This window comes from Erithacus rubecula (assembly GCF_903797595.1).
Source record: "Erithacus rubecula genome assembly, chromosome: 1".
NCBI classification, from domain to species: domain Eukaryota; kingdom Metazoa; phylum Chordata; class Aves; order Passeriformes; family Muscicapidae; genus Erithacus; species Erithacus rubecula.
Genome location: NC_136658.1, coordinates 40,867,283 through 40,889,422, shown reverse-complemented (window position 1 = coordinate 40,889,422; position 22,140 = coordinate 40,867,283). Strand labels below are relative to the sequence as shown.

At 44.1% G+C, this 22,140-nt stretch overlaps 1 protein-coding gene across 1 annotated transcript; it reads left to right on the top strand.

Moving 5' to 3' along the window:
- Window positions 1-17,569: 17,569 nt before the first annotated feature.
- Window positions 17,570-19,458, top strand: SLN (sarcolipin). Its single transcript, XM_079321185.1, has 2 exons — window positions 17,570-17,707; window positions 18,801-19,458. Exon 2 carries the CDS (start codon window positions 18,910-18,912, stop codon window positions 19,003-19,005), a length of 96 nt encoding a protein of 31 aa, XP_079177311.1. The 5' UTR covers window positions 17,570-17,707; window positions 18,801-18,909; the 3' UTR covers window positions 19,006-19,458.
- The last annotated feature ends 2,682 nt before the right edge of the window (window positions 19,459-22,140 follow it).

The window sequence follows — 22,140 nt, the reverse complement described above, 5'->3', positions numbered from 1 at the left end:
ACCAAAAGGAGGCTTTCAGATAAGCCTGGTAGGCAGGGAAACGTCTGGAGACAGATCAGTGAGCTCTTAACAGAAAAGAGTAAGGCTAAGCTGAACCTGAAATGAAAAGGGGATCTCTTATTTATGAGTCTGAGCCCTTTCCCTGACACTGCAACTGAGTCACTGGACTGATTTAATTCCTTGCCCTTGCTGAAACAGATTCAAAGTTCTGACAAGTTTGGGGTCCCATTATCAGTCACAATCCAGGTTAAATCTTTAAGAACTTCAGTTTTCAGTTGGAATAAATGAATCCAAGTCTTGTGATTCATAGTGATTTTCACAGTGCCTTTGAAGTCCCCCTTGCAGCTCCAGCATGAGGAAGCATATTAGAGAGCAGGAATACTCCACTTAAACTGAAAATCATATGTGCATGTACTGTAGTTAGAAGTGCTTGAAAATAGGAGTCTTGAGGTGCGAAGCCATCAGGCAAATGACCTCCTGACCCAGCAATTTGTGTTTCACCTTTCAAGCAAATGTTCTGGTTTCCAGGTCCTAATTCAAAGGGCAGCAACAAAATCACTGTTAAGTTCATAAGTAGCCCTTGGCTATACTGCAGCTCTTAATGTGGGAATAAAATTGCACTTACATATTAGCTGACACAAGATACAGCTACAGCTTGGGGAGGTCCTGCCTATGTAACTGAATATATCTTTCATTCTATGCTCCAGGCTGCTCAAGATCATGGATGGCAGTATTTGGAGGACTGGCAAATCATACCAACTTAACTCTAAAAGGAAATCATCTGCTAAATTTATTCATTAGCAACACACTTGCAAATGGGTATTTCTTGCACCATATTAAGCACTGCCACTACATAGAGAAAAGTCTTAGTCCCTGACAGCCATAAATGAACTGTGGGTGTGTGATACCACAGAGTTAACAGTTTGCACTGCTGGCTGTGCTCTCAGTCATTCATAAGCATAATGAGCTCTCCAGAGAGCTCATTGCAAAGAGAACTCAGTGCACAAGCAGTTTCTTTCTCTCTCACTGCAGTGATATGAAGCAACCCAACCAATACTCCCTCTGCAAGGACATATACTTCAATAACTGAGGTGTTAAAGAGCACAGTACTGAAGAAGACATCACAGCAATCAAAAGAACCCCAAAAAACCAAATGCGGAATAGAATCAAAAGGACCAGATTAATAAAAACCAGCAGGGGCTAAATCAACTAGAAACCATTATTACAATTTTTTGGTAGTAAATTCAACCTCTTTCTTCTGGCAAGGCCAGCCTGGCTGCAGGAGTTTTGAGGCTCATTGAGGATTCCTGGGAACCTTTTCTCTATATGTCTTTATGGAGTACTTTCCCCTCACTTTGGTTGATTTCTGACAACCTCCTGGAGGTTTCCAGCAGGTACCAATGCTACAACAGGCAGAACAGTGGTCCAAAGGACAGCACCTTCCTTTACTTACCCTCCAGCAGAATGAGACTCTGAGCAAAGAATGGCATTGAAGACCTGTGGGAAGATGGCCAGTGATCCCCACATGAATCCTGTCAGGCTAGCTGTGGCAATAATCATTGGGATCTGAAAAGGGACTCCAGAGTTTGGCTCCAGAGTTTGAGCAGGGAGCATGGGTGGGTATCACATCTCACTCAGAGGTCTCCAGAGGTGCCACCTGCTTCTCCTGGAGCCCATATATTGGTCTCTGTACCTGTGTGCCCATGCCTCCAGGAGCAGGGTTCTCACTAAATTCAGTGGTGGCACTGGTGGGTCTTGTGACAGCTGCTTGCCTGGAGTTTAATGAGATGACTGCATCATTTACATGGGAAATAAAAGACCTGGAGTCAGTTCCCTCAGCCTAGGGAAGACCTGGTTTGCTTCTCCCAGTACAGCTTGTGGGGGTTATTTTTCACCCAGCACTGTAAAATTATTTGGGTTTGGGGAAAATGGGGACAGTAGCTGAGGTACAAACTCCTTAGTCTGGCTTGGCTGAGTATGTGGGACCAGACTGCAGGAACATTGGGCAATGGTTTCTGCCTTTGTTTCTGTGAGCCATGGTGCATGGTATCCCTCTGTTACACAGAGCAAGCGTGATGCATTTGTCAGTGCCATTTCATGTACTGCCTGACCATGTGGCTTCAGCTAATGGAATGGAAAGCTTCTGAAAACCTGAGACTGGTTACACTTCTCTGTATTGGCATTTCATGATATTTCTTGGACTACAGAAAGGCCCTCTATTGGTCAGTTCAGAATCTGGAACGGCTGGAACAAGACTAGGTACAATTCTTTTCATTAAGGGCATCACCATTTGAATATAACACCCATGCATAACAATTTGCCTGCAGCCTGATTCAGCAAAGCTCCTCAAGTGCACTCAACTCTGAGTGAGAAGAGCTATTCTGAGATCAACAGCTGACTCCCAAAGAGCTAAACGTGCACTTTAGCACTTGTTGGGATGCTGCAGCATGGCTGCTTCCCTGCAGGGATCTCGGCACCCAGCCAGGCTGGGGGTGGAGGGAATGGACAGCCCCCACCCCCGAGTTGCACATTTATTATATTGGCACTTTTTTTGTCACTAGGCAGAAAAGAGGTTGGCATCCAGGAGCCAGTGGCACTGGCTCCCTTCAGTTCCAAATTGGAGTGTGGCTCTCAGGAGGCCCTGAGGTCAAGGTGCCCTCCTGTGGTGCCAGCTGGGCTGTGAGCTAACTGCACACCCACATTCCTTCCACTGCACAACTAAGGCACTTATTTAAGTGTCTTAAAACACTTTGCTTGTATGTGAAGAGCTATTTTTTCAGGCTGAGAACACTTGCAGGGTTTCTGTGTCTTGTTGCCTACTTTGATTTAATCAGCTATGTCCATTTAGGGATTGCCTCTTAATAGTCAAGCAAGGGCTGAAGGTGCCAGTGGATTATTTAACCAGTGCCCTCAGTGAGGAGTTATCTAGTTTTCCAAATCCTTCTTCGTGTGTTCTCTTAATTTCCATACCTGGAAGAATAAGAACACCAAACTTCAGCTGAAATATTATACTGCAGGATCCTCACTGTAGAAGTAATTAGTCCAAACAAGTCCTTCTGGGATTAGATAATACCCAGCCAGTCCTTAACAAGATTCTGAAGCACGAGCTGACAGATGTCCTGTGGCAGGGATGGATGCACATTCCAGGGACAGCTGTGGAGCCCCAGACCCACGGCAGCAGGGGCGTGACGTTGCCTTGGCCACGGTGTCAACAGCAGGCTCTGGCTGTACACTGTGCCTTGGTGGCTGCAGACCACACTCCTCATCCCAGGAAAGCTGCCAGCCTCAGGAGCACGTTGGAACAGGGCTCTGTGGATGGAGAACTGTGAGCTGGAAAGAATACTTCAGATGCTGCTGCAGCAAGGACTCATGACTGAAGAGCGAGCTCTGCTTGACATTCAGTGCCTGTGAAGATTAGCTTTCAACCCTCTACAAATGGGAAAAAATGGGAATCTGTCCTTTGTCCTGTCCATAAACACCAAGGCCTTCAGATTATCTCCTCGTAGGAATGACAAGCTCCAAAAGTCTGGTAAAAGACACATATTCCCAATCATAAAATAGTTACAGCACCAACAGGGAAATATTGTGACCTAGAGCAAGAGCAAGGAATTGGCAGTTGGTATGTCTCTTTTTGAAAAAATAATTTTGGAAATAAAAAAATTCAAAAACCTAAAAAAGCCCTCCAGCTTTCCTGGATTGTTTCAGAAGATATTTACAGTATATAAAGTATATGAAAAATACAAATATTTTCAAATGTAGAACCTTGACAAGTGGGACTGATCCCAACTGGGTTTGGATTGCAATTTTTAAGCCAATTTATTTCACTTTCAATGAAGGGGTTAGTGGTGAATCCTGCATGAACTCCAGGCTTCATACCTAGACTTCTTTTCCTCCGTGCTCAGAGCATCTTGTGCCATGGCTGTGTTATTTTTGTTCTCAGGAAGCAGATTTGTATTGGAATGAAATGTTTATAAGAGGTGAGGATTATTTTGGCATCCTTAATGGTGTCTGGTTATGAAAATATTCTTTCTGGTTCTTGTCCATCTCCAAGAACAGCAAAAGAAGGTACCTGTCTAGTTCTTTGTGCTACACTAGAAAGAAATGTGAATGTCTTGTGCTCATTCATATCAACACTGCTAGTTTTTCACTATCCATCTCCAACTGAGACTGAAGCAGGCCTGTGAAAGTTGGAGAACTCAAGCTGTATTAAGTAAAAGCTGCCCCAGTCTTTCAGCACTCACAGGAATTTCTTCTTGGGTTTTCTGGCCTCTGCAGATACCACCAAAGCTGTCCCAGTCCCATGTAGAGCTGAACTGCAGCACGACCCTTCCTTGAAAGTGCTGGACATGGGGGACCCTTGCTCCCTGTGAAAGGCTTGGCACAGACCTCGTGAGGTTGGCTCAGAGAGGCCCATCCCCATTCCTGGGGGCTGCAGGCTACACCCTCCCCACAAGGGATGGCAGACCTCTGCCCCAGCACCATCCTGCTCTCCACAGTGGCCTGTACTGGCTGACATCCCACAGGAGGGTCTCCTGGGATGCTGAATTTGGCCTTTCTCTCCACTGACTGCTGGGGCATCTCAGAAAGATTGGCCTCATTGGGCTGAAGTTGTGCTTTGGCTGTGTGCACCTAAGTCTTCATCATAGAGACAGCTGAAAAAATAAAAAATAAAAAATCATGCTGGGTTTCTGTATATGCCTTTCTCATATTTTTTCCCCTATTCTCTCCTCTGGGTTTATCCAGGAATAAAAAAGATTGAATGCAATAGTTTCATTGTCCATGAACTACTTACAGCAAACAGCTTTCCAATATGCCCTTTCTCAAATGGAAAGACTGTAGCTTGGTCTTTGGTGATCCTCAGCTTTGAAATTAAAAGAAAAGGACTTGCTGTCTGTAAACAAATTATGCTTTTGAATGGGAAAAAAACCCAACACTTTTTTTTTTGTTTGTTTGGTTTTTTTTTTTTTTGATATAAGTAATATTTTCAGGCTTTCCTCTTTCTGTCTCTTGAACAAAACATCCAATATTTTTTCAAATATTTTTTTGTCCAAATGAAATAAGTAGACCTGAAAATATTTTCAGGTTTTTTAGCAGCTTGTCCTGCAGGTCCATCCAATTTTCACAAGAGTGTGAAAGGTCCAAGAGATGGACAGAGTAAGTATTGCTTGAACTAAAAACATGACAGTCTCTCTGGATTTCCTGAGTTTAAATCAGGCCCTAGAGGGAGGTTGTTTTGCCAGCTGTGCTGTTTCTCCCTGAGCTCACTGAGCTACAATTTGCAGTAAACATTGACTGCTTCTCTACTGAAATTTTCACATTTGTCCAGCAACATATTGTAGGAAAACTAAGAAATAGTACAGTGTTTACAGATCAGATGAATTTATGTAAATTCATCACCTCAGTGTACCATTCTCAGGAAAGATAGTGAGAAATAAACTGTGAATAGTTCCTCCCAGTCCTATCAGGAGGAAGATGGGAGAAGAGGCATTTTAAAATCTCACTCAAAGTGTCAGCGATTTTCTCCAGGCTTTCTTTGCTCAAATGCTTTTTAGCAAAAAAAAAAAAGTAAGGTGTTTAAATAAGTCATTACCAGAAGTTTTCAGGGAATGTTCCTAAGGTGCAAACAAACCCTGATGCAGCTAATTTAATACTCCTGACATTTTCTGGTAGCTGGGATTATGCAGAACGAGGAAGTTATGCAGCATGAGTCAGGTAAAAGCCATTGAAGCACATGGACCTCCCTCCTCTTACTGCCTTCCTGTCAGCAAGCTGGTCTTAGGTTATAATGTGCTAGCTAGGCTGAAAGGCTGGTGAGAAATTAGGGGTTGCCTCTCTGCTTGCATTATCTTTCCATGGCAGAAACCAGGATATTCCTGTGGTGAGGTGTGCCTCCTATCAGCAACTCCCACTTGTACAGCACACTACCTTACCTGCTGCAGGACTGTGACCTCACAGTGCTTCTGGTGCTTTGTTAATTCCAGGAGGTGATGTCCTATCACACCTTCTTATCACATTCCAGAAGTTCATTTCAGAAATATTCCATGGACTGTAAGTGGGACAGCTGCTCCCTTGTGATGCTGTTAATAGCATGGATCCCCATTGTCAGGAGTCCCAGAGCTGCTGCTCCTCTCCCAGGCTCAGTTTAACACTTTGCTTTTCATCTCAGCCCACAAGAACTCAAATGAAGGTCCAGCAAGGTGTACCAGGTGAGGAGCCCTGGAGAGCTGGGCAAGGGATGGCAGTGAGGGCAGGTCAGGCTACATGGCACAGCGTTAGCCCTGCACAGGGCAAACAAATAAAATAAAAACCAAACAAATAAAACAAACCAGGGCCATTATTTGCCCTGAGAGGGGAGGTGTGCCCCAGCTGCCCTGCCCATTGCTCTCTTCCCTCTTGAGCTGGGATGAGCATACCCAGACTGTCCCAGTAAGGCTGCAAGCCATGCTTGGGCACATCCCTCCGTGGGGCTCAGCCTGTGGGTCCTGCTGGGCAAATGGTGCCTTTGGGGTAGTGGGAAACACAGAGGGGCCATCTGAATGGCAAAGGGAGGATCTCTGGGGTTTTAGAGGGGAGCAGAGCCCTCCACTACTCTTGTGTGCCTGGACACTTTGCTGAAAGGACAAGGAGCAGCAAAGACACAGTCCTGTCAAATTTATGGGTAGGTAAATAATCCTGTCGCATCTTTTTTTTTTTTTTTTTTTTTTTTTCCAAACTGGAGCTTAGCTAAATTTTCAGCACAGCAGGAAGGGAGGATATGCACCTAGCTGTGTGTGAAGTGTAGCAAGCTGTGCCTTGTTCAGTAAAAGGGCTTGCTTCCTACAGGGAATACTTCTGGCTTTATAGCAAACCTGGTGGGACTGAGATCAAATAATACAACACACCTTTTCCCTCACTTGCTTATGTCAGGTGCAACCTGATAACCTGCAATGGGAATCTGAAACTTCTGAATAAAACACAAAGAAGTGGAATACAAAATGCAGAGCAGTGAGTGTGACAGACATGCAGAGCTGGTGGCCTCTGGGTCAGATTTCAGAAGAACAAATTTCCCTCCTCCATGACAGGGCTCAATGGGCACCACACACATCATGGGGTCCCTCAGGGTGGGCACTGGGGATGCTGCAGACAGATGGCTGCAATTTTTGTCTCTGCTGTGCACTCAGAATTCTGGTCAGAAAACTCATCACCTTCTGTGATGTGTTTTGGACAAGACATACAATAATGAGATTGCAACCCAAACCCAAGGCTGGATTTGTAGGCGGATCAGCAACATTTCTTGCTGAGATTTTGGTTATTTTACAGGCATCAACCTGCTAAAGTGCCAAAGGTGTTTATGGAATTCATAGCTTGAACAATTAAGATAACCTGGGTTTGGGCTGAGTGGTTGTGGATTGAAGAACAGAGGACTGTTGTGAGGGAAGGAAAACAGACCAGATAACCTGATTTTAGAAACAATCTCTTATTAATGAAACTGGGATGGGCTTTTTGTGCTCTTTCCTACTGCATTTTTAAATCTGCAATTGTCTGAATTTTCACTGAAGAAGGAATTTTAAAGTTAATTGGTGAAACCCAGTTATTTATGCAGTCACATTTTTATTTGCAGTTTTCTGCCCAAATCAGATGTATTTCCCTGACATTCCTAAACTAGCTCTTCTATGCCTGGTTAGTGCAGTAAAGCCAGAAGCACCAGCCTTGACCACTAATCACAGAAAGTCCCATTCTGGATACCACTACTGACCAATGAAAACTGATGGTGGAGTCAATCATGCTCAAAAACATTTGTTGCTGGATGCAGGAAGCTCTGTGCCCTACATCTATCTCCAGCTGTGTTCAGCCCTGTTCTACCTGAACATGGTCTCTAAATCCTGCCAACCTCACTGTATGTACCTGGGGCCCAATAGTATTTTCTAAGTCACTGTGACTTGTCTGTCACCAGTTTCCCTGAATTTGAATGGGGCTCTGTCTGGCCACTTTTCCCTCCAACCAAGTCTGATAGACTGTGTTTCCTGAGAAATGCAATTCTCTCATGGGCCAAGACCCTCTTTTTCTTCCAAGTTGAATGGCTTGGGGGGCAGTAAGCAGGCAAAGGCACACAGTTATGGCCTGGGGATGGGGAGCAAGCAGGATCCTTGGCTCAGGGAATCCCGTGCATCCTGCCCCCTTGTATGCCACACACACTCTTGCATTACTCCTTGGCTGACATTTCCCCAGCACCTGCCGTTCTCTCAGGCTGGTCATACCCAAGCCACGTGCTGGCAAACTCAGGAAATAACTGGCACAGGATCAATAACTTCTTATTACGAGGAGGATTGCACACAGAAAACAACACAGGCTAGCAAGGTTCTCATGCCCTTATTGCCCAGGTAATCATCAACAACTTCAACTCTTGTCTGTCTGGCAGAAAAACTGAACTTTAGCTCAAGTTATGAAGCAACATTCCTCTAAAGCTTCCTGGAATAATGAGTTTCTTGTCTGACCTGGCACAGATTGCAGCTTCTCTCCAAAAGCATAACAAGCCCCACAGGAGTTCTGCAGAGGATCAGAGTGTGGTTCCCTGGCTGTTCCTGCTGGATTAAGAGATACTTCTATTATCCAGGGTTGACACAGGTCAGTGTCATGTCATCCAGCCTGAGCAGTCTATTAGGTGCTTAGATGGCTGCTTAGGTCCTATGGGCAAAGTACTGATCTTGTTAATATTGTCAAATCAAGCCAAAGAGTGCACTGACTTGCACCCCTGACCCTCTCTTGGCAGGGAAGAGTTACAATCACAGAATCATTTAGGTTGGAAAAGACCTCTAAAGTCACTGAGTCCAACTGTTAACCCAGCACTGCTGTGTTCTCCATTAAACCATGTCACACCAACCCCTGGTGATGTATTTAACATTTTCAAACACCTCCCATAACTCCGCCATTTCCCTGGACAACCAACGTTTGACAATCCTTTCAGTGAAAGGATTATCACCTGGCAGAAGAGGCTGACCCCCCCCCAGCTCCCCCTCCTTCCAGGCAGCTGCAGAGTGATGGGTCCCCCCCGAGCCTCCTTTTCTCCAGGCTGAACACCCCCAGCTCCCTCAGCTGCTCCTCACAGCACTTGTGCTCCAGACCCTTCCCCAGCTCCGTGTCCCTTCTCTGGACACGCTCCAGCCCCTCAGTGTCTTTCTGGCAGTGAGGGGCCAGAGCTGAGCACAGCATTGGAGCTGTGGCCTCAGCAGTGCCCAGGGCAGGGGGACGGTCACTGCCCTGCTCCTGCTGCCACACCACTGCTGACCCAGGCCAGGATGCCACTGGCCTTCTTGGACACCTGGGCACACCCTGGATCATGTTCTACAGTGGGTAGGAATTCATTCTTGTCCACAGTTTAGCCAGACCATCTAGCTGGAGTGTGTCTCCTGTGATGCAGAAAGGTCTGGAAGTTGGCAGATAACATGCTTTCCAATAAAAAAGAACTGGAGATGCTTCAGAGGGGCAGATGCCAGAGGTGCACTGAGCCAATCCTTTCCACACAGCACTTTCAGCAGAGCATCTTGTAACCATGAAAGGTTTGCACTGTGCAAAATGGGTAGCACTGAGGAGCACACCCAAGGGTAAAGGGAAGGTGGGGTGCCCTCTCCAGCTGCCATAAACACTGAGTGCACACTGGCAGGTGAGTTTTACTGCTGCAGGATTATGTCCATGACCTGACCCTGAGAGCCATGCTGGCAGCTGGTTTGGGAGTGCACAGGCTTGATATGAGCAGTTACCTAATCAAGCCCTGAGAGGGCAAAAGAAATAGTTTCCTGTTCCAGATCAGGGAATGAAAAATAATGTATTAATAGAGGAAGGGAAGGAAAGGTATGGTAGCTGAGCAGAGAACAGATCTCCTATTTGCCCCTTAGGCACATAACAATTCAGTCTGGGGGCACAAGAGTGGGTGTCTGTGTGCTGCTCACTTTGTATACCCTCAGGTAATGTAGCCTCCATCTGCTCATTCAAAGATGTGTGAATTGATTTTGCAGAAAGCAAAAAGTGAATTTAAGTATCCATCAGTGACACACAAACTGTGATTTCTAAGAGAAGAAGAAGGCAAAGAACATTTATCACAAACAACAGAGGAAGCTTAACTTTAGTGATGCAGCTATCTAATGTTAAAAGACCTTGCTCCCAATATATTACTGATCAGTAGTCCTGTTAAAAGTTACTGTTCACTCTTAACACTTGTCTTTCCAAGACCCAGAACATACACCCATCAAAACAGAGTGGGAGAACAATTATAATAGATGTGGATTTTGACTAAGAGGAAAAAAGAAGCACTGTTGAGGCTCAGGCTGGGGGTGCCGTTTTGGACTGTTTCACTAATTTGGCTGTTCAAATTTTTTTTCTGGATTAAATCCTGACAGTCTTCATGCACATTTCATGATTGCCTGGAGCAATCATCTGGGTCCTGGAGAAGGAGGGGGTTACTGAATTGTTGAGAGTAGCCATGTTTTACTTCTCATTTATTCCATAAAAGTACATTGCTCAGAGAAAGAATAACAGTTTATTTTCATCAAACAAAACTCTGTTACAAAACTCTGGTCTGCAATGTCTTGAGTCAAGCTTTGTATTATATTTCATCCCACTCACACAGGATCAATGGCTGCTGTGATTAGAAAGTCATTGAAGACCTCTTGACTCTCTTTGGCTGTGTATAAACACCTCAAAACTGAAGGGTGAACCCATGCTGAGAGAGAATCTGCTCCTGCCTTCCCCCCATCAAGTCAATCCAGCCTAACTCTGTTTATCCTAGTGAACACAAAGCACTGCAACCCAATGCTTTGGGTTCAGCTCAGCCCCTGGTAAAACACATAGCAAGATTCCTCTGGAATTCAGTGAGAGAATGATGAGATTCTCCATGAGCTTTCCTTGCTAAATAATACTGGCTTTGGGTTTGTCTCAATGGATAATACTGAAATGTGAGTGTCAACATCTCTGCAAGGGGCATTTGAGGTAGTGATGGGCCAGAAGAGATGCTTTAGGTCCTGTTTAGTGGAAGTTTATTTATTCATCACATGCATTTATATTTGCAGAGGACACCTAAATCTTGCAGAAGCATGAGGTCTTCCAGGCCTGTTGACTTCCCCTTGTTCCAGGCATTGTCTGAGTGTTCTTGTCTACAGCATCCAGAAACACAGACTGCTGTAAAACCCAGTATCTAACTGATGATGAGTGCTAAACTGTTCTTTTCCAGGGCTCATGCCATGAAGCATTTATAGAGATAGGCTTTTATTGTTGTTTAAGTCCAGCAATATTCCTGGTTCTAATACAGACACCCAGATTAGTGTGGTTTCCTATCCACCAGTCCTGAGCTGGACCCAGAGCTCACCACATACATTGTATTTTGTAGACTCCCCACTCTTCTTTTTCTTGATTTCTGGATGAAAGTGTGTGTTTTGCTATGTACTTCTGAGCTCCATAACTCCAGCAGCAGGGCAGTTACTTTCTATTTGTTTTTCTTGGCAGGGTTTTGGCTGTTGTTTTTTTATTTTTTATTTTATTGGTTTGGTTTGTTTTTTGTTTGTATATTGGTTTTGGTTTGGTTTGGTTTTCTTTTTTCCTTTTTCCCCCAGACAGGTTCCAGGCTGAGGCTTCAGCTTGCTGGTTCTGTTCACATGCTCCTCTGAGTGTCCCTAGGGAAGGACAGTTCCTTTCCATGTTTCCAGGAATGGGCTCTCTGTCTTTTCACTGTGGATGCTGGACTGTATAAAATACCAGCCTACTGCTGGTAGTTACTTCCTGATGATCTCCTGGCTGAGGGTGAGGGTGACACACCAAAGGATGCACTGCATCTCAGAATCTGTTCATTACAACAGCATGCTGTCTTTTATACACTCTACAAAGTTTACACTTGGTTCATTGGTTACAATAGATCAACATAATATTCATTGGTGTAAACCATCTCCACCCCAGTTTGTTTTTCACCAGACTTTTCTAAGAATGCGTTTCCCAGCTGCAGGTTTCTTCTTGCTTATCTCCTCCTCCTCCTCCTTCTCTTCCCAGTCTCCATACCAACAGCCTTGGTAAAATTTCTTTAGAAGTAAACCTTATCAATAAACTCTGTCTGGCTCACAAAGCAGCTGTAAGCCCTCTCCACAGTGTCCATGGCATCTGTGTGGCTGCTCCATGGGGAACATGTCAGACAGAGGGACTGTGCAGCTCACCTGGGATAAGGACAGCCCTGTGGTTTGTGTGCTGTGGCAGAGCTGGGCTGGGCTGGGAGCCTTCAGAGACAGCTCCATCAGCCCACAGCCCTGCAAAACCACCCAAACACCACTGGCTGAAGTACCAGGGTGTGTTGGCACAACAGCTGGTGGCTACTTGGTAACCAAAGGCAAATCTCCCTCTCAGGAAGGGGCTGCTGGCTGCCCTGTGAGTGACTTCAGAGATGCAGGAATACACACAACAGCTGTATGGGTTAAGTTGAAAGCTTGCCACATACCAGTAGTGCTGATATTGTTGCTCCCAGAGATAAAAATTGTATTCCTTCATGGTGCCAGGACATAGTTTATTGAAGACTCACTTCTTTCCATGGAGGAGATCAAACCATGCTGTAAGTGCACAGGTGCCTCACTGTGTGCTAAAGTAAGGGGAGAACCTAATTGACATCAGTGGAAACTCATGGCTAAAGTCCTACTCAGAAGTTACTTTACTGTTATTTACAAAGCTGCCTCCCTTTTTTTTTTTTTTTTTTTTTTTTTTTTTTCAGAGAAAAGCACTCTGTCTTTGCTTATATGCTCATTTACCAGGATGCAACCAACAGGTCATAGGTTCACAGCCACCCTTGTTACTCTGAGTCCATACCTGTTCTGGGATAGCTGAACCCTTTGCAGGAGACTCGTGACATGTTGATAGCTACAAAGACATCAATAATTCTTGATGCAAAAGCACTGAACACCATGGCTTGAGTACAGAAATCTGCACTTTCCTGCCTGGGCCTCTGACCCTGCTGCACCAGTTTCTCCTCTCCCACCTGTAGAAATTTTCTGCACCACTCAGAAATCACTTTTAAAGAGATTGATTTTATTTCTGATTTTAATGTGCTCTTCTTCTACTGCATCTTCTGCCATCAATCTCTCTCATGTATTTCCTTACTAGGCAATAGATAGTTTCTTCTTTGAACTAGTGCTGACTAGATTTTTGATCTGTTCTCCTATGCTTGTGGACAGAAGTCTGCTAGTTCAAGCACAAACCTCATAAATGGCATTCATTAGGAGACAGATGTGGCAAAGGTCACAATTACTGTGCTTCTGAACATGTTGCCAATGCAGGGGTTCATATTCCCAGGGATTTAATGTGCTCCTGCCTACTCTCTCTGCCCAAACTGCAGCTCTGCCTGGCAGTACATTTTAAGGTGGTATGGAAGAGTGTGGCCTCAATAATCTGCATGTCTGTGACCTTGATGCTGATTGCTGAAATCAGCTTTACAACATTTAAGCTCAAAACCCTCTCCATAGCTTCCACCAGCACTGTCTAAACAAGACAGTGCAGCAATAGGATATCCCAGTGCATAACTATAAATTCCATACTAGCCTTTAGTTATCTTCCTGGAGAAACTCATTAACTTCAAGGTCTGACATTTAGCATCATGGAGGGAAGTTGTCTTTTAGTGGTTTTCTGTAAAGCCCTCTGAAAGAGGGAGGCTGTGTCCCACAAGTGGGGAGGAAGAATATAGAAGCCAAGATGCAAAATACACCCATTTTTGTCTAACTTTCAACATAATTTTTGTACAATTTCATCTGTGATATTTAATCTCCTAATTCTATTTACAGCTTGATTGACCCTGCAGTGACTGGGTCACTGCTATTGAATTGATGTTTTCTTCACTCTTGATCTAACTAATTTTTTTTTGAGACAGCCAGCTATAAACAATTAAAATTAAGGCCTCATTTGTTTTATCTTTCTTATCTTAAGTCTTGTTTGTGGTGCTTTAGAAGTAATTTCAAGTTTTCTCCTTTCTCCTCTGTGTTCAGGTTTGCCCATGGTCTTTTATTGGCCTGAGTACATTGCCACAGAGAGTTGTAGTTTGTCTCACAGTATTGAAACATTTGTCCAGTTGAAAATTTTGTAGAGAATTAAAAGGAGTGTGTTCTGAAGTCTAGAACTGACAAAACAACATCCAAAACACAATAAAAATATTGTAAGAACAACTATAAAAAAATCAAACTCTAACAGAGCATTATCCTGGCACCAATTGTAAACACCTGTGTGACTCCTGGCCCATACTTACATTTGGTAAGAAAGGTAATGCTGAGAGCAAAAATGAACACAATATCCTCTAATTGTGTAAGAATGGCTTTGAAAGGTGATATGGAACTTGATTAGTAGGCTGGGAAGAACGTGAGATAGTCACAGCAACTTTAAATATAGACTGGAGACGTAAGTTTGAGTATGTGTGGCATGAAAATGGAGCTTTGGCATGGCCACATGAAAGCTGAGAACATTCAGATCTGTCAGAAGAACAAAAAGTGACAATGAGAAAAATATTCAACCTCTGCATTAGCATTTAAAGTAAAATCACTATGTTAATTCTCTTCTGCTTTCTTAATCAGTACTGAATCATTTGGATAAATAAATCAACTTCTTAAAAAAACAGCCTTTAAGGTCTTTGTGCCTTTTCATGAAGAGTAGAAATAAGTGGGTTTTTGGGGGGTGGTGTTATTGAGTGGAGTGGACAGAATTTTCAGTCTCTGGAAGTGACAGACTCTAATCTGTGGTGAGTTGAAGTCAGATGTTCAAACTCTGGTTGGATTCACTGATAGCATCCAGACACATTCCACAGCTCAGGGGTGTTTATTGGACCTCCTGGTCAGTGCTAAGCCCTTTTTTTTTTCACAAGTCTGTGTGTGTGTGTGTGTGTGTGTCTTTGTGTACCTTATGTAATATATAGGTAAAGCTGAACTATGAACAAGTTGCCTGATGTAGAATTATTCATGAAATGAGCAAGAGGGAGCCATAAACACAGCCTGTTGGTAGTTCCTACCTAGCAATCCCATAGACTGAATCTCAGATGTTTGAGGATATCTAGGCAAAGATCATGCTATATTTCCTGTGTTTCTGTATACTACCAGTCAGTGTGTTGGGTTAGATGAACTTTGTTCTCATTCAACAATGAATGCTTGTGTATGCTCATCCATGGTCTACTGCAGGATCCTCAGCACAAAAAATGAGAGAAACATCAGTGCCTGTAGACTTGAGTTAGGCTGTTTATTGTGTGTATTGCGATTAATGACATTTATAGTGCTGTTTCCCTGCTTTGAAGAAGGGAAGTTTTCTAGCTGTCATGCAGGACATTAAAGAAGAAGGAGATGAGCTGGCACAGAGGAGGAAGAAGCTCTCTATCAGTGTGGAAGTGCAGGGGACCTAAGCCTGGGGACCAGATGAGTTCTAAGTTAAAAAATACACTTTTGAGTTTTTGTTAGCAGAGAGTAAAATAAATCCCAAGGTTTCCATAGCCCAAGGGGAATATTTAGACTGTGCTGTGGAACATTTAATAATTAGGGTGAATGACATTCAAATGTTTCATCACTTCTCTGGTGAAGAGTTATGTGATTCAAGGTGAAGTAGATGGGTATAGCATGAGAAATTCACGGATTTCTGCTTCAGAACATGCCAAGGGAGGAATTATTTTAGGGTAGGCTCATGGTAGTCATGATCTTGCTTCCCTCTGGCTAAAAGGAGCATTTTCACCCTGGATATCCCAAATCCCTGTAAGTGTGGGAAGTTTGCCCAAGTTTTCCCTAAAGGGATGGCTCAGCAGAGCATGCATCATAACAGGACCCTGCAAACCTGCTTAGGCATGTAACTCCTGAGTGAGGCATGGCTTGAAGCCTTTGCTGTTTGATCTGTGTGTTTTAGCACAAGGCTCCCACGCAGCACACTGCCTCCTTAGAACGTGCTGCCTGCTTGTGTAGGAGGGCAGTGGCAAGGCAGTCAAAGCAATGAAAAGGAAATCTTCTACTGTTCTGCTCCCCCTCCTGCCTCCACTGATCCCATGGGAAGACTATTTAGGGAGATCATCCAGCAAAACCCAAGCAGCAGTCCCCTCCACCCCCCTGGTTACCCACAGCTATTTGTTTTGTTGTGTTTTCCATGGGCAGCCTTCCAGCCAGCTGGTCTGGCTCACCAGGCCATAGTCCCGTGATGTGAGTGCCAGCAATGGTTCAGGGGGACAAACCTGGAGCTCAGGGAGGAGGATAGTGACAAACAAACATGGATACACTGAGCTAAAGTATGTCCCAGCATGCCTGAACATAAATATACGGAAGGCATCAGAATCAATAAATAATCTGCACGCCGTGTGCCACACGGTGTTTGGCAGTGAGAATAAGGTCAGTGCTGTGGATAGCCTTACACACAAACCTGAGCAGGGTCCCCCCACTCCTCTGGTAGCAGTGCTGCAGCAGTGGCCCCTCTGACTTCAGTGGAAATACTTGTCTTTTCCAAGTAGGGGGAAACCCATGGCACTGTCTGCTGCCAGTTCATTCCAGCTCGCTCTGCTGTGTTAGTTCAAAGGGAGCAAAGAGCAACTCCTTGTTCCTGCTTACAGCAAGTTCTAGCAGTGCCTTGAGCAAAGATAAGGGAATGTGGGGGTTACAGCTACCTAGGCCACAGAGCAGTCTCTTTCTGGGGTGAAACACTGCAGGGTGGCAGAAATACTCCTCTGTGTGCTCAGACAGGTGAAACATTCACACCAGCACTGAAATTCAGTAGGGGAAGAGCATGCAAGAGTGTAAGCAGTTCTTTAAAGAAGTGTTTTGTGTTTCTCAATGCAGACAAGTCCCAAACCTTTCTATCTAGCAGATTACCCTGTTTCAGTTATTTGTATTGAAATGAAAAGTGTATTTTGCTTGTATTCACCTTCTTTTAAATGCATATGAACTCAAGAAGCTGTGCAGACTACAGGTACGTGGAACAGCAACAGCTGCACTATACTCAAGAAGGTAGATGTGTAGACAGGCTCCATATGGAGCACCTGGAAATGGTCTTGACATCCTTAGCTCTGCATGCAGAACTCTTCAAGTGGCTCTTTCTTTCTCTTTCCCCACACTGAGGAAGACATCAACAGGCCAAAAGAAAGAGTTTAGTGACAGAATATGGGGGAGTAGCTTCTAGCTCAAAGAGTAGATTTAGGTTAGATATTAGGAAGAAATTCTTCACTGTGAGAGTGGTGAAACACTGGAACAGGTTGCCCAGAGAAGCTGGATGCCCCAATTCCCAGAAGTGTTCAAGGCCAGGTTGGATGGGGCTCTGAGCAACCTGGTCTAGAGAACTGTGCCCCATCCATGGCAGGGAAGTTGGAAATAGATATTTTTAAGGTTCTTTCTGTCCAAAACCATTGTATGATTGCATGAAATTCTCTATCAGATCCAATTGACTCCCAAGGGATGCACACAGCTCTGCTGTTAGTACAACACCATGGCAAAAGAAGCAAATCAGCCCACAGAACCCACTGCATAAACAGCCTTAGCCAAATTTGCAGCCCAGCTTAGCCCTTTAAAAATATTTGGGGGGGGTGATGTCAGCACCTGGATTGCCAATGCACTTGTTGGTCTCCACCCTCAGCCTACTTTAGTGCCCACGCAGGGACACAGCATCCAGACCGAGTGGGACATAGGCAGAAGCTTGGAGGGAAAAATTATCTGCAGTGACCCAAGGTCCAGAGGCAGAACCACAGGGCTCCACTGACCTCCACAAGGTAAAAGAACTGCCTTACTTATTAGGTCAGGTTTTCTCGTGTGCAAGGACACAGAAGGCTGGCAAAACAACTTGAAAATGTAGGAATTTGCTAACTGCATGCACTAGGCTTTTAATATTTAATCTGCAAGCTAAAGCAATTTTAAAGTAATTGAAACTATCTTCATGCTGGTATGGTCCCAAGGCTTCTCATTTGCACAAGAGATGTTACAGCCTAATCTGGTTGTGTAGCTGAAATTCTTTGTCTAGACTTAATGCTTCATTTGTTAAAAGGTTCTTGTTTTATTTATATGGTGTGCAGAGATTAGTGCAGGATATTAATGATAAAGTATTCTCTTTTTTCAGTGCATGAACTCCAAAATCATATAAAATTCAGAAATTGCTCTCATAAAGTAAAAAAAAAAAAAAATCAGTAACCAAATGAAAAAGTTTTTATTACAACTTGAATGGGATTTTTGAAAAATGAGATTTTTTACCATTTTTTAATTCAATTTTTCAATTCAAAATTTCAGGAAAGGCAGAAATTTTCTTGAATATTGAGTAAAGGCAGAGTATTTTCTTGAGAAAATACTATTTCATCTGTGGAAATGACTCACAAAATTTGTGAAGTTCTTCAGACATGAAAATGTCTAACCTTAGGTTCTCCTTGTATTTTTAGTAGTAACAAATAATTCAGGTTTATTTGTCTGTCTCTATAAAATAAGAAACTAGTTAAAGTTTCTTAAAAACAATACACTGACAAATATAGGAATTTCAAACCTCTTAGCAATAATATATTTACCATGTATACTCATTGAAAGTGTCAAAGGGGACTTGGGCATTATTTATTTGAAAAAGCTTGCAGAAAGCAGCATTGATTTCCACAGCCTGCTCACCCCTGTGCACTGTTTTTGGGGTGGCACTGGGAACGTCCTTGCAGGAAATCAAAGAAGGTGATAAGCTGCCAAAGATGGCTTTTATTTCTTGGCACCCCAGTGCTTACTGTCTCCTGGCCACTGAAACAACATTTATTTAGACCAACATAAAAAGCTCTACTGGATTTGCCACCTTCATGCATTTGTCTCTAACTAATTTTTTAAAATTTTTTTTTAAAGAGCCTGTGACCTGAAGGTTGAGCTCAAGGATAATCTAAGCAAGTCACCAGAGTTTTCCCTTTGCTCTGCCTGCTGACCCCTGATCTCTCCTCATTACTTCCCCCCAAAAATGGAACTTTCCACACGAGAAATTTGCCTCAACTTCATGGTTGTCCTGATTACTGTGATCCTCATGTGGCTCCTTGTGAAGTCTTATCAGGATTGAAAGACTCTCAGAAACTCTGGAGGTGATTTCAGTGTGTGCCTCCACATACATCAGTACCACCCACAACATGCCACACCAATTAGCTTTCAGTCAACTGAAGATGTCCTGAACCTTTATTTTTTACTCTCCTGTCTGTTGCCTGTGCTAATGTCTGTATTGGGTCTGTGATGGTGTAATTCTTTCAGTCTGCAGTGATCCAGCTGTAAAATGTGAGATGCTTAGGAACAGTTTGATGTGGCTGTCTCCTCTGATAGTCTCTGTGAGTGCTGTATCCCCAGCTCACTGATGCTTGTTTGGCATCAGTGTTGGATTCTGGAGGGTGTAAAACTGCAGTGAGTAATGTGAGAGCCTGCATTGTCCAATGGAAAAAGCATAAACTTGCTTAGCAAAAATGAATGTGAAATCTCTGCTTCCATTTGCACATTTTGTTTAAATAAAGACCACATAAAATCATTTTTGAGCATTTCTTATCCTTCTCCTGGCCTAAGATGGTAACATCTGTGTTACAGTGTGATCTAAAAGTGGGGTGGTTTGCTTGCTCCTCCTACTTACATTTTAATTTGTAGTTTTTGAAACAGTGCTGTAGAATGGAAACCCTGCAGCATAACAGACATGTAGCCACACATGTGACCTGTTTGGGTGACTTTTCTGTCCAGAGACACTAACACACTTGGTGCCTGCGGACACAAAGAGAGCTACTGTCCCTCTGGGACAATGTCAGTAATCGCGTTTTCTGAAGCTCAATTTCAGGCAGGGATTCCCACAGTTCTATTTCGGAGCCATTTTTGGAGCAGTGCCTGGAGGGATGAGCCTGGCCAATTGCAGCTCCTGCTGGCTCCCCAGCCCTGCTGTGAGCCTTGCCCAGAGCAGAATTCCCTCTGTGTGCAGTGAGGCACGCCAGGCATCACAGCACAGCCGTGCCCAGCCTTGGGACGCTGAGGTGTGACTCTGCCTGGGCTGCTGTCACCGTGTCATCGCCTGCTAAAACATCTTGAGCCAGCTTGAGGAGCCCACAGCTCCTGGGTTTGTGAAATCAGTCATCAGACTCCTCCCAGGAATTCCCCATCTGTCATTTTAATGGCTTCAGAAAATCAGGATCTTCTACAAAGCACAGCTTGCTGTAGGAAGGGAACTCAGGATGTGCCATGATGCTGATGGACACAGGCAACACTGCAGGGCTGTGATGGGCTTTGATGGTGAGGCAGATCTAGCCCTCACAGGTGGGATTTGGGCCCAGGATATAGGGAAAGAGCAAATATTCTGGTAGCACCACTTATTAAGGGTTTGTGTTACCTAGAGTTTGCTAATAAATGAGCCCTTGCCCTGTGTCATTTGTACCATCCCTGTGGGTTTGTAGTCTTGCAGTTTGTGCCTCTCATTCTCCTAGTCAAGGAATCCCCACTACAGTACAATGATAAAATGTCGCCTCTTGTTTATTCTTGGCTGCAAATGAGCAAATTTGCCTCCAGCACTTCCAGGGATGTCAAATTTTCTGAAAAAAAGTGGTGAGACATTGAAATGAGCCTCTGTCAGCAATGGACACAGCCTTTGTCTGCAGCCCTTGCACCAACCTTGCAGCAGATGCTGCTCTTCTATCAGTATTGCACATGGTCTGTTTGTGTTCATAAGCTTGGGTGAGACATGCAAGGAATGGCTGGAGAAGGACATGGAAAATCTATTTTTAAATACCGTGAAGACTTGATAATTCACTATGAAAGATGAGAATCTTTCACTGGCTATAACTCCCAAAAGAGACCAATACCATGAGTGAATTGACATTTTTGGCCTCATCTCAGTCTAGCAATGTAAAAACCAGAGGTGTGGTCTTTGCTGTCTGAACCAGCAGTAGTTCAGAAACAGTTCAAAGTGATCCTAGCAGTTTTCAGATAGGCAGAATCACAGAATGGTTTGGTTTGCAAGGGACCAACAAATATCATCTAGTTCCAACTCCCCCTGCCAAGGGCAGGGACACCTTCCACTAGACCACTCTTATACTTTAGATCCAACCTCCTTGTCCTAGAACTACATGCCCTTGCAAAATGTTCTTCTCCAGCTCTCCTGCAGACCCCTTTAGGTACTGGAAGGCTGTAGAAGGTGTTCCCAAAGCCTTCTCTTCTCCAGGCTGAACAGTTCTCTCAGCTTTCCTCACAGGAGAGGTTCTCCCTCCCTCTGATTCCCCTGGTGTCTCTCCTCTGGGCTCTCTCCAGCAGGTCCCTGCCCTCCCTGTGCTGCCCCAGAGCTGCTGCAGCCCTGCAGGTGGGGTCTCACAGAGCAGAGGGGCAGAATCCCCTCCCTGGCCCTGCTGCCACCACTGGATGCAGCCCAGGACACGTTTGGCTTTCTGGGCTGGGAGTGAACTTGGTTGGGTCATGTTCATTTCTCATAATCTGATGTCCCCAAGTCCTTCTCCTAAGGGCTGCTGTCAATCCATTCTTCACCCATCCTGTATTCGTGCTGAAAGATGCTAAGAAAATATTCTGCAGAGTCTGGGTCATCCACAACTTTTAGTCACCAATCCTTTTCAGAGTCGACATGCATCTGACTTTGACAATGTGATTAAGGTGAATCACCTCAAACAAGTTCCTGAAAGTGAGAATACCAGCCTAAGTGGTTCTCTTTTCAGGAATTTCTAGTTTTCAAGCAAGTTTTGGATGACATAAATTACTTACCTGGGTAATTTGCCTGAAACTGAGGAAAAAGTCAATGCAACATTTAGTGTCAGAGGTTATGAAGAGCCAGCATTATGTTTTGTAGGTGTACAGGCACATTAATGTCAAAGAACTTCAACCAAATGCAGATATATAAATGCTAAGTTTCCTAGTTTGAAGAGCCTTAATGGAGGTATTTGGTGTGACCCTTAAGGCTCAAACTCTCTTCATCACTTTCTTGCTCACCAAAGAATCCCTGGATGAGAGATGGCTTTGTGGAGATGTTGTGATTTTCCATTCCTTTGTAGTACAAAGGAGATGGAAAACTTCAAAGGACTTCTGGCCTAACAGTGATTTGTCTTTAGTTTATCAATCAAATTATTTTACGCAAAATTTTCATTAAAACAATACTTTAGTGTAAGCAGCTGCTCTGGCCCCTCCAGCCTCCCTGGGTGTTCCAGTGCTTGACTGTCCTCACAGGAAAAAG